Raw genomic sequence first — 12498 nt, 5'->3', positions numbered from 1 at the left:
TGAACTCAAAACTGAACACTGAACAGTGAACGTGTTGACTTGGACTCGAGTCAAAACACTACGACTCAGACTCTGACTTGACTCGGCGGTGAATTGAAAATGACTCGACGTGACTCGAGTCAAAACTATAAAAGTGAGATTGACTTGTGACTTGGTCTCTTTGGATTTAGTTACACTTACAAGACTGAGTGATAGTATAGCATCTCATGAAATACACGGAGCCAGAGCAGGAGCCAGCTGTTTGAATAATAGCTCCTGTTCCATTTGAATATCAGAGCTACGGTCCCAGCTCTTTTGAAAATGCACGGCTCCAGGGCACCGGCCCCGAAGGCAAGTTCGCAACACTCACTTTGATGTTGTCCGATTTGCTGAACATTTGCGTTTTGCCGCCGACCAGATCTTGCGTCGCGTCCACTTCCTTCAAATTCACGTCTTCGTCGTCCGAGACAGCGGTCAGAGTTCGCAGCATCATGCAGTCCACAATGATCTGAAAACGCAGGCGGTCAGCGACGAAGTCCGATTTTTTTCCAATCATTTCGGCAATTTGCACTATCAACTCAAATGAATGCGGTTTTAGACTGTTTTCACCTTTACCAAACAGTTTTTTGAAAAAACTACCGGCACATTTAATTTTGCACTTTGATTTTGTAAAGAAGAAGGGAGTTTGGGAACAGGTATGAAAGTTTTCAAGAAAATCTAATACCTTCGAGTAGAGGCTGCTTTGCGGATTTTCGTATTGCTTTCCGTTGACGCTCATAACGGGTCGGTACCTGTGCGAAACGAATAGGTGGTGAGGATATTTCCTACGTTTCTATTTCACTGTGCGCCATCAAGAACTCTATGGTTTCCTATTGAAACTATTGGCAACCCAACCGTGAAATTTGTTGCTGTATGCCCATTGGAGCTGTTCAAAATCAACTTTGTTTTCGAATTTTATTGCTTGCACGATTGAATGGTTTGGTCAGCCAAACAATGCTTAATTCCAACCTATGGAGGCTTTGCTATGAAAGATAAAAAAAAAACTTTTTGATCACTCAATGAAAATAAATATATCGTGTTTCAAATTTCACTGGCTACCCCATGAAGCTATTAGATTGTCTGCAAAAAAAAGACACGCAACAAATTTGGCTCAATTAGAACCAGTAGAAGCAAAGATGTTGATGTTCAACAAGATTTCAAATTCAAATTACCGTGAGAAGAATTTGCCGCCGTAATTGCTATTTTTTCCAAATCGTAGCGCGGCCATACAACCAAGTTTAAAATAAGAGGGCACACCCTTTCGCCTTGTTCACGATTGCAATTTTGAGATTCGCTGGATTATACCTTTTCACCACCAAGCAAAGTCACATATTCCAATGTGCAAAGAGCGCAGCAGCACAGCGTTCGAATCTAATTTGCAAATCACAAGACTGATTGCAGCAATCCCTTTGAAACCCTTATGTTTCATTTCACAAACTTGCTTTGCAAACAGTGATCCAATTTTGGGAACTTGTATATTTCTGATAACTCTTGATGCAAAATTAGCGAATTTCATTGGTCGTTCAGCGGAGAGTCCACTTTTAACGGACAGCCCAATCTGTGGAAACGGTCAAGTCCAATTCCAAGCACTGGAGCAACGTAGTGTTCCGACCATATCCAATCCTATTTTCAGAATTTCTTATTCTTAGAGGCTAGGTGAATCCAATCCGCGGGCTGTAGATCATAGTCCCCTGCACTACTACCATCTTACTTTAACCAACACCCGAGAGTATAGTGTGACAGGACTGGAAAAGCTATTTGCCACTCGGCAAAATCCGAAACACCTACTTTGGAGGCGGTACTGCCACAACGGTGAGAAAAAACACGTCCATCGGCGACGAAATGCTCTTCTTCGACTCTTCAGACGCTGCAACATTGAAGACATACGTTAAATCAACATTTGCAGTTACACGCAGAGTACGGCCAACAATAAAAAAGTACACTGCAATGACATTTATAACTAGCGAAAAATTTTCAAGCCGTATGCGATGGACCAGTTTTGTAATGCCTCCAGATATTTAGGTGACTCGACTTGGGCTGGCACACGTTCATCAGCAAACGAGGAAATTAGAAACCTGTTCATTGGTAGTGGAGTTGAACTGGAATCTTCAAACTCCACATTTGCTGATGAGTGCCCGTCATGAATTGCGACACTATTCGCAGCACTGTGATCCAGGATATACCGAAAACTAGGCCGTGAGCTGTATATCCTGTCGGAAAGTATTCTAAATCGATGGATCGGTTGAAATTTGGTGTTCTATTTCTTTAATTAAAAATCCAATCCATACATTAGAAATTGGGAATAAAATTAGACCACTCCACCTTTGCTCAACTAAGAAAATTTTGGACAATGGACCGAGTTCTGAGATTCAATAAATTTTTATCCCCTTTGGCATCTCGACAAAAAGATATTAGTCACGCAATATGCATATTATCCACTCAAAAAAGCTTCGTATTTTCAAATATTTTCACTATCAATTGAAGACTAGAAGCTAGCCAATAATCACAGACCGTACTCGGCCGTAGCATAAACTCCTCTCCGACCCACCCTCGTGTACCGCATCCTCCAACGCGACGTCGTGCAGAGCGCCAAATATAGCCCTCAAGATGAAGCCGTCGTTCGCCCACAGTTTCGAGAGATGCTCGCGGGCCTCGACCGGCGTCACGTAGTGCTGCGTCGCCTCGCTCTTCTTATTCCGGGACTCGCCGAAAAAGATCTTGCAGTTCTGCTCCACGCGCGTGTAAATCGGCGGGTTGCCGCATTTCTGACACTTGGTCTGGAGAAGCGTCAAGAGATGTCACAACAATTCGAGGCGCAGAACTTGAGTTTGTTCAGCGATAGTAGTTTCATATCGGAATAAACCAGAATATTTTAGACCGATACTCGTCCGGGGAAATCATCAGCAAATGGCAAAGAATTGAAATTGACATTGCGCGATTTAGGGCTGTTCGAAAACAATTGTTTCTTTCAAATTTCACTGGCTGCGTGATAAAATTATCATGTTGGCTAACACATCGCTGCATGCCAAAGTTGACTCAATTCCAACCAGTAGAGGGGAAGTTATTGCGGGAAAAAAAATTGAATTTAAATAAAATAGTATTTACGGTGACCAACTTCGAAATTATTCATTATAAAATCACGGAATTAGGAATATTGCTACTGCCATAACTTCGCTTCTAGTGGTTGGAGTTGAGCCGAATTAGGTCTGCATCATCTCTGCCGACAGCCTATAAATTTTATGACGTAGACAGAAAAAATTTGAAATTACATTTTTTAAGATAAATTCAAAATTTTCTACTGCAAGAATCTCGCTTCTACCGGTTGGAATTGAGCCAGATTTGGTGTGCAGCGTTGTTTTAGCCGACATCATAATTTTAACACGTAGCCAGTGAAATTTGAAACAAAAACATGTTTTTGAACAGCCCTATTGCACATGTACATTTGTACAATCATATCACCAAATATGCCATCTCCGGTAAGGTAATTAGAAAAATTGAGGCGAACCAATGGCTCAAGCCAGGGACGGGCAACATATGGCTCGCGACGGGATTTTGAGCGGCTCGCAGATAGTTTCCAGTCTTACACGAGAAAAACGGCCATAAAACTACATGTTCTGTTCGCGTCTACATCAATGCCATCAAGGTAATCACTGCGGATTTTTTGTGCATAGCTCAAGATTTTCTGCGCACAGAGAGCGTGTCAGCACTGCGCAGGAACATTCGTCTACATACGTTTGCGACCAAACAATTTCAACGATGCACATTAACAAGAAAAAGCTGCGGTCCAATTTAACTGATGTTCCGAGGGTTTTCAAAATACAACGCGCAGTCGGAGCTCAGAAGCTTGTTCACAACTCTGACCGACCACAGAGGTCTTAAGGACTCCTTTCAACAGCTATTGAAGTACATTATGTCAATTAAATACTGTTTTGGGTCTCTACGCTTCAAATTTATAGTTTACATTAAATACAATTTATTCAGGAATCCGGCCCGCCAATACCTTGGACTCCAATCTCAACACTATGACTTGGATTCCGCCCATAGCCCCACGACTTGAACTCGGACTTGACTCTGTGCTGAATTGAAAACGACTCGACTCGAGTCAAAACTAGGGCTGGGCAAAATCGAGTACCTCAGTGATTTGATTCTGAATCACGTAAAACTCTTCGAGGCGAGTAGAGTATTCGAGTGTCACTCATTATGACGTCACAACGGAATGTACTGTGTCAAAGTTCAAATATGTACCTTACCTTTTATGCCACCACAACGAATACAATGCCACCACAACGAATATAATGCCTGTTAACTAGGGTTACCATACGTCCTCTTTTACAAGGATTTGTCCTCTTTTTAGAAAGTGTCCTCGGAGGACGCCCAAATGTCCTCTTTTTGGAGAATCAGGGTTGAATAAAGGGCAAAATTCGACTGAGACACAGTAAATCAACACGGAAGTAACGCTCCGGCAGCTATTTTGGGAGCTGAGCCAGAAAGTTGACCTTTTTTCCAGTCAGCCGACCACGAAGTGTAAAAAATTTACCATTTTTTCAGGATTTTCTTCCGGTGTTGCAAGTCTGAATATTTTGAAAAAGTGTCCCCTTCTCAGATTTCCAAAATATAGCAACCCTACTGTCATCCGTCACATCAAAGATACTGTGGTATATTTTCGACGATACCGATTTCATTGCACTTCGTGACGATATTGTGGGATGATCATGACTTCGAAAATGTGTTATTCCCTGTAACGTTCGTAGCTTTGTACTATGTCTCGTATGCTGCGACACGGCCGATCAAGGTTTCAAGACTTCCGCGGTGGGAAATAGTATCAAAACTATAATTCTTGTTAGTAAATTAACCTTTGGTTATGAGCAGCGTATAATTTTAGTACTCCAAGAAATCGTCTTTTACTACTCGACTCGAATCATTGTGCCCAGCCCTAGTCAAAACTATAAAAGTGGGATTCACTTGCGACTTGTTTACAACCATGGCCAACACAATATTTCTTTCACCGGCTGCTCACCTAGTTGACATTTACCAGAACAACACTCTCACCTTTGCCGAGGTTATCCTTAAGAATTCCTTAACGATGCCTCGTCTCAGCTCCACGGCGTTTTTTGAAAAATAATTTGCTTCTTCCCCCGGTCCCTCCCTCTCGGACAGGGCCGTGTTGTATAATTTCCCGAGTGCCTCTTGCAGGATCTCAAGTCCGGAGGTTTCGATGGTGCTCTCGTCTTCTTCTTGAACAACCTGACAGTGAGAACAGTGTCAACTGTTGTATAATGTCAAATTGAGTCAAGGCAGTCGGGGTCCGCTATCGAGTAATTAATTCGATTACGTGCTAAGCTCATGATTTTGTTGGAAATTTCTTCTCATGTAACCTTAAACTGAAGCAGTAAATATAAAGAAAAGAATTCGAGAGTTGTGACTTGTTCAAATCATGCGCATTACCGTAACGTCAAGGAAATAATTCAATGAACGGAGAGGAGAAAAGCAAAACTTCAAAATAACCAGAAAATATTTGTGAATAATAAACAGGGTGGTCGACTGTGGAGGGCTGTTCAAAAATAACTTTTTTTCCCGGGTTCCAGCCATTCACTGATTAAATTGTCAGGTTACCCTAAAAACGCTGCACACCAAATTTGGTTCAACTCTAACAAGCATAGGACTGCGCCGATCCAATTAAAATGTGAGTTTTTCGATGATAATCCTCGGATTGTCCTTGATCGGTGGATAATCCGAGATTTATCAACGAAAAACTCACATAACTTCGCTTCTACTGGTCGGAATTGAGTCAGATTTGTTTTGCATCGTCTTTGAAGACAGCTCAACAATTTCATGGGATTGGCAGAAAAATTTGAAATTTTTTTTTTATTTTCTCTGATAAATTAAAAATTTTAATTGGATCTGCGAAGTCCTGTACTTGTTAGAATTGAACCAAATTTGGTGTGCAGCGTTTTTTAGGGTAACCTGACAATTTAATCAGTGAATGGCTGGAATCCAGGAAAAAAAGTTCTTTTTGAACAGCCATACTGTGGAGGTGTGAACAGATTACTAATGATCGGAATTGCATTTTTGAATGCAACTGCTTGATATTCTGCTTCAATGATTTATTCTCGGCGCCGTCACAGCTCCCATGGCAGCTAATCGCTACGTTGGCTTGTATAAGGTTACATGACAAGTAAAATACATCGGCAACGCCGATTTCCAGCACACAATTCCTTAATTTCTTCGATTTGTTTCGATGAGAACTTTCTATGTTCAAGTTCAACTGGATCACATGTTGACAATCTGTAAGCATGAATTTTTAGATATATGCTGGTTGCCTTTTCTGAGTACACAATTAGTTTGACATTCTTGTTCTTCCTTACAATCGTTTCGGATGGATTTTCATCACTTTAACCAAGTAAAATCGTCATAAAGTCCGACGCATCACATCTTTTGCCTCTTACCATTCGATATTTCTCCTCGAGATCGTTGGTCAACTGATACAGCCCATTCTTTAGCGCTTCGAGCTTGTAATACAATAGCAGCAGTTGGCTACGGTTCAACAGGACAATATGGCATCTCAGGCAAGATCCGCGCAGAAGGTAATGCATCGACTAAATACAAACATTCAGCTCGAGAGTTGCGATTTTTTGGTGACGTGAAATGACTCGATTAGAGTCAAGTCAATTTTTGTATCGACTCGACCTGCACTAGAGTCATTGTGCATGACTCAACCGAGTCATATGATTCGGGACTAGGACGGCCAACAGAGAAATTTCATTGTCACTTCGAAGAATAGTAAAGTCACCACATGATTGGTATTTCGTGTTGCAGTCCTGATACTTGGAAAATATGACCAGAAACTGTGAAGACTGATGAATATTACTATACTGTGAATGTACGACCTTAGTCGCTTCCACACCCTGTTCAAGCGACTAAGGTCTTATGTTTATAGACATCGTCTGCTCTTGGTGCAACAAAGTAATATATTATGAATGCGAGCCTCTTTACATCATTCCGGCGGAGTTGAAAAAGTGGGTTGAACCAGATTGAACTGAACAGTGAACATAATGCCTTCCGGGACTCGAGTCAAAACACTATGACTCGGACTAGACTCTACTTGCGACTCTGACTGGACTCGGCTGGCGAGTTGAAAATGACTCGACTTGACTGTCCAGACTTTCTAGTTTATTTGATGTCCAACCACAGCACACAGATGGCTGAAAAGCTGTCTAAGTAAAATATCTGTAGTTTTGGAAATGCACCTTAAGCAAGATGTAACATTTGAATATGGGCTGAATAAATATTTCGGAGTTATCGGCAAAGGTGATGATTGAGGCAATTTTTTCTACTTGAAAAACGAAAGATTTTGACCTAAAAAACTAAATTTTGACATTTTTTTACCTTAAAAATCTTAATTCTGACCAAATTTGACCAAACGTATGCAAACTAGGTGTTTTCCTAGTTAGCATTGTACTACTTTACTTCTTTCTTGGAACTGTCTGTTCTTACGAAGTAGTTTGGCCTGAAAAAAACTTTTTTGCCTCAAAAACTGGCAAATTTTTACAAGAAAAAACTTCATTTTAAGGTAATCTGGCCCTATGAAGAACTCTAGCAGTTACATTACGCATTATAGTAGAAATAATTGAAATTTTTTGTACTAGCCCACAACAAAAAATACTTTCCTATATTTTCGGGTAAAAAGTGTCTGTCATGACTAAGTAGCTTACCAAGAATAGAGAAAGAACGCTCAACAGTAGCACTTGTTGGCTGACAACACTGAACGCTGGTGACGCACCATGTTGCTTCATTCTGACATTTTTCATCATGCGCTTCTTCATATAAGAACCACGCAATGCCTACGCAGTCTTGTTTCAGTTGGGATATTGCGGTATGTTGAGCATAACACCATGTCAACTTATTTGTTTCATTTGACTGTTTACGATTCACAATGATCAGACAATGGGCCGTCTACAACGGTATAGGCCTTTAAGGTAGGTGCAAAATGTCAAATGATAAGTTCACCGACAGTGCAAAATCTTCGACACAAACGAAATGCAGGTTACAAAAAAGTTTGAACTTTGTAAACAATTTTGACATTTATTGACCTAACGCTACAATTTTGACCTAATTTTGACTTTTTTTGACATGTCAAAAAAAATCGCTTAGTAATAATTTTTTCAGTACCTGCTTAAAAATCCGATATCGGTTGGGCTCTAGTCATACTCACATTGAAAAACACCGGATGGTACACTGGCAGAGGAAGTTCAATATGGCTTAGATGACCCGGGCATTGTATCGATCCTTGTCCGCACGTCTTGCAGCTGTCCAGGCGGGTCGGAGGACCAAGAACAGGGTCATAAAGCCCTTTCTCAGTCGGATTCAATAAGAAATCAAGGCTCCGCGGATTTGTGACCTCCATAACCGAGATGTTTCTGTCGCATAATGAGTAGGAATGTTATAGTGGACAACCGGTCAGTATAGGGAGTGGAATTGGTGGTAACGTCACGCGAAACTTCCAGTTAAATTATGTAATCATACTATGAAATAACCCTTCTGACAAGTGCAACTTGACGAAAACAACCACTGTTTTCGGTAGAGGTCAGTGGTTCCCAACGTGGGCGATATCGCCCCCCGATTTGGCGGTCTCGGGGACGAAAATAACGAAGGGGGTGATAGGGGGGCGAAAACGGAAGAAGGGAGCGATAGGGGGCGAAATCAACGAATGGGGCGATAGGGGACGATGGAACGTTAAAACGGCTACACGGAATCAGGACCACAACTGCAGCACCGCAAACCCCCCAATTGGGGAGCGGCGAACTCGAAGGGGACCAAAAATTATTTCGTGAATTAACATCAATTATAGAGGAATTTGTAAAAAATTCATGCAGCGCGATTCAATGTTGTCATTGTATCTTGATTTTAGGGTACCTTTCCCCTAACAAAAATACGCATTATTTATGGAAATGGTGACTTCGGCGTCAGCCATTACTACGTGACAACGCACCAAGACATGAAGTTATAGTCCATGTAACATACGATTCTGAGAAGTGTGCCAGAACGATCAGCAGCGAGAAGACCTTGGCCGAAAAGTAATGCCCTTTTGCTGACCCAAAACTTCAATATATATACATATGTTTAATTGTCCATAGGCGCCTCAATGGCAGGCGTTGAATGTTCCTGTCCTGGCGATCTGAACCTTACAGGACAAATGCCATCCCACGGAGAAAAATTATTTGCCAGTTAAGAAATACCAATTTGAAATCATATATGCATATATAGCAAATAGCCTATAGGAGGTCACAAAAAAGCATCATGCAACGAAGTCAATATAACAGCGGGTCCGCCCGAAGAGGTTTAATTTTCATTTAGAGGTCCTACCTTTTCCAACATACCACACTCAGCTCTACCGGTAAATCTGATTACGGGAGCAGAGAGAGGATAAAAAATTGACAGCAATATATATACAATAGCAATATATATGCAATTCCCGACCATATTGACCAATTCAAACATGAATCATATAAATTTGTGACTCAACAAACAGTACATTAAATTGGGTATAGCTGATATGTAGCGACAAAAAGCCCACTGGCGGAGAAGGTCTAGGGTTAGTTTTATCACCCTATGGGGGCCCAAGACCAATGTTTGGGGAGGCCTGACAAAATGCTGTTACGGTCCTGATTGGAGTCAAGTTGGAGAAATGACTTTTTTTAGTGATCTCAGGAAAATTTAGCTGCAACTGTAATTTCAAGTTCAAGCTGAAAAGTTGACCTTTTTTAAATTAGTCAACTTGCCAGTGATCCCAGTTTTTATACCCATTTTTCGGATCACAATATTTGGGGGGCGATGATCGGTGTGGAGCTGCAAAAGCGGGCTACGAGTCAAAAAAGGTTGGGAACCACCTGGTCGGCACTTCTTCGATGGCAGTCAGAGATCGAAAAGTGTTCACCATGATCACCAATGAATGTTTCCTATGAACACGAACAAAAATTTATAAACGTCAAAATATATTGTTTTTGCGTTTGGAGAGGGTTAGGGTCAAAGTTGGGTTTAGGGCATCACAAGATTAGGGTTGGAGTATTAGGGTGGGAGGGGGGATATTAGGGTTGTGGGAGGGGGGATATTAGTGTTGCGGGAGGGGGGTATTAGGACTGGGGTTAGGGAGATATTAGGGTTGCGGGAGGGGGGATATTAGGGTTGGGGTTAGGGGGATATTAGGGTTGCGGGAGGGGGATATTAGGGTTGAGGGAGGAGGGATTTTAGGGTTGCAGGAGGGAGGATATTAGGGTTAGGGTAGGGTATATTAGGATTAGGGAAGAGGGAGATTGGAGGTGGGTAGGGTATCCCAAGATTAGGGTTTGGGAAGGGGGGATATTAGGGTTGGGGGGTTGGAGGAGACTTAGGTTCAAAGTTGGGGTTAGATTACCCCTAACCGGGGTTTAACCCACCTCCAATCTCCCTTTCCCCCAACCCTATTATCCCCTCTCCCACAGCCCTAATTTCCCCCTAACTGCAACCCTAATATCTTCAACCCCAGCCCTAATGCCCCGCTCCCACAACCCTAATATCCCCCTCCCGCAACCCAGAGGCACAAAAAAAAAATTATTTTGACGTATATAAATTTTTGTTTGTGTTCATGGAGAATATTCATTGGTGATCATGGTGAATACTTTTCGATCTCTGACTGCCATCGAAGAAGTGCCCACTGGTCTAGGTCAATACTCCCCATTTTTTACAGAGAATGAAATATAAATACCTGCATATGCTATAATATATACATCAAAGATCGAAACAGTTTTCAAAGATAAATTGGTTACTTTTCAAATTATAAATTTTCCAACAATGATTGAGAACAGCGATCGAGAAGTCGGATGCATCAACAACACATTAATATTTAATACACAACATTACATCATCTCGATATTAAGGTAAAGCTGTTAATTGCGACCAGAATTGGTGTTGCTTTTTAATGCTTACAGGAGACTGATTTATTGTCAGTGTTGGTACAAATTGCAATAATTCTTATATTTGCATGGTTACGCCGTGACGTGACGCGGGTGACGGTTATGTTTATGTTTGGGTGAGAAACTGCAGGGGAGATAGTGCAGGGGAGATAGTGTAGTGGTTACGATAAGCGCCCAGCACGCAGGCGACCCGCGTTCGATTCCCGCCGGAGGTTTATCTGGGCTCCTCTTCCCCTGCCGTTGCCGTTCTTACGGCGACAAAAAAGCCCAGTAAAAGACCCGACGAAAGAAAGCACTCACAATGAATGGAAAAGAACTAGTAGAAAGGGCCGCGGCTTCAAAGAGATCAACATCGAAAAAGAACTGTGACATCGGGCACTCTAGGCAGAGGTGGATGTTAGAGTAAAGGATCGCTACTGATGCGTGTCGTTCTACATCCTCCTATCTGTTCATGACATCGCATTGTGTCTTATCGCATTGTACATTGTGTGTGACTTGTTCAGATAAAAATATAACCCAACCATGTTATGTTATGTTATGTTAAACTTACCTAATCTCCTCTGCATTGTAGCAGGTGAACTTTAACGCGTCAAAACTCTTTGACGGTACTCCCATGCGATAGCTCATGTCCTCGGACTCGGAGTATAATAAGCCTGACCAAGAATATAAGCAACTGCACCGTACAATGTCCCAGTCTTCAAAATACGGTCGCAAGTCTCAGCACACATATATCAACTGAAGTGGTCCTGGCGGAATTCTAGTGGAATCTTCGCTCTAACGTGAAACACCACGAATGATCATGTAAATCACTATTTCTGGGATTAACCCCGAGCGTATCGTGCAATCAGGAAATATCGACCACGGTTGAATTTTTTCTTTATTCGGGTCTAATTTGGAAAAAAATCAGGATTTCGAGACTTAATTTAATGCAACATCGTCATTAGCTCATTGCTATCTGAAATAAATCGAGGAATAATAGTCGACATGATTCGTAACATATTCTTCGCTATAGCGAAATTATCGAATGCAACCAGAAGCGTCGACTATAATATATCATACTTTCAACGTTGTATTTGAGAGTCGAGCGGACTTGCTAATATTACAACCAATATACCACGGCAAAGTGATTAAATAGTTCTACAATATAAAAACAATTTCAGAGTATAGGGGGTCTTAGTTTATTCAAAATAAGAGCGCAAAGTTGGTCGCATTTGAGGCATACGAATATACCAATTGACACGAAAATACGATACTTTCAGTGTTATATTTGGGAGTCGAGCGGACTTGTTAATGTTACAACTAATATATCACGGCAAAGTGCTTAATTATTTCTACAATATAAAAGTAATTTCAGAGTATAGCGGGTCTTAGTTTATTCAAAATAAGAGCGCAAAGTAGGTCCGTAGCGTCGCATTTCAGGCATACGAATATACCAATTGACACGAAAATACGATACTTTCAGCGTTATATTTAAGAGTCGAGCGGACTTGTTAATGTTACAACTAATATATCACGGCAAAGTGCCTAATTA

General features: G+C 41.4%; 1 protein-coding gene across 1 annotated transcript in view; it reads right to left on the bottom strand.

Moving 5' to 3' along the window:
- The window catches only part of LOC145448996 (DNA-directed RNA polymerase I subunit RPA1-like), a 43933-nt gene that overhangs the window by 27232 nt on the left and 4203 nt on the right, over positions 1 to 12498 (bottom strand). The window contains exons 2-9 of the mRNA XM_080327453.1: positions 11518 to 11702; positions 8231 to 8435; positions 6465 to 6614; positions 5068 to 5262; positions 2567 to 2795; positions 1807 to 1885; positions 704 to 770; positions 350 to 487 (exon numbers count right to left, since the gene is read on the bottom strand). Coding sequence (XP_080183579.1) covers positions 350 to 487; positions 704 to 770; positions 1807 to 1885; positions 2567 to 2795; positions 5068 to 5262; positions 6465 to 6614; positions 8231 to 8435; positions 11518 to 11594 — 1140 coding nt within the window. The 5' untranslated portion in view covers positions 11595 to 11702. The remainder of the gene's footprint in view (positions 1 to 349; positions 488 to 703; positions 771 to 1806; positions 1886 to 2566; positions 2796 to 5067; positions 5263 to 6464; positions 6615 to 8230; positions 8436 to 11517; positions 11703 to 12498) is intronic.

The sequence above is a fragment of the Botryllus schlosseri genome, chromosome 10 (genome assembly GCF_051294905.1).
Source record: "Botryllus schlosseri isolate E-star chromosome 10, Bs_hap1, whole genome shotgun sequence".
In the NCBI taxonomy this organism is placed as follows: domain Eukaryota; kingdom Metazoa; phylum Chordata; class Ascidiacea; order Stolidobranchia; family Styelidae; genus Botryllus; species Botryllus schlosseri.
This window is presented reverse-complemented; position numbering and strand designations above follow the sequence as displayed.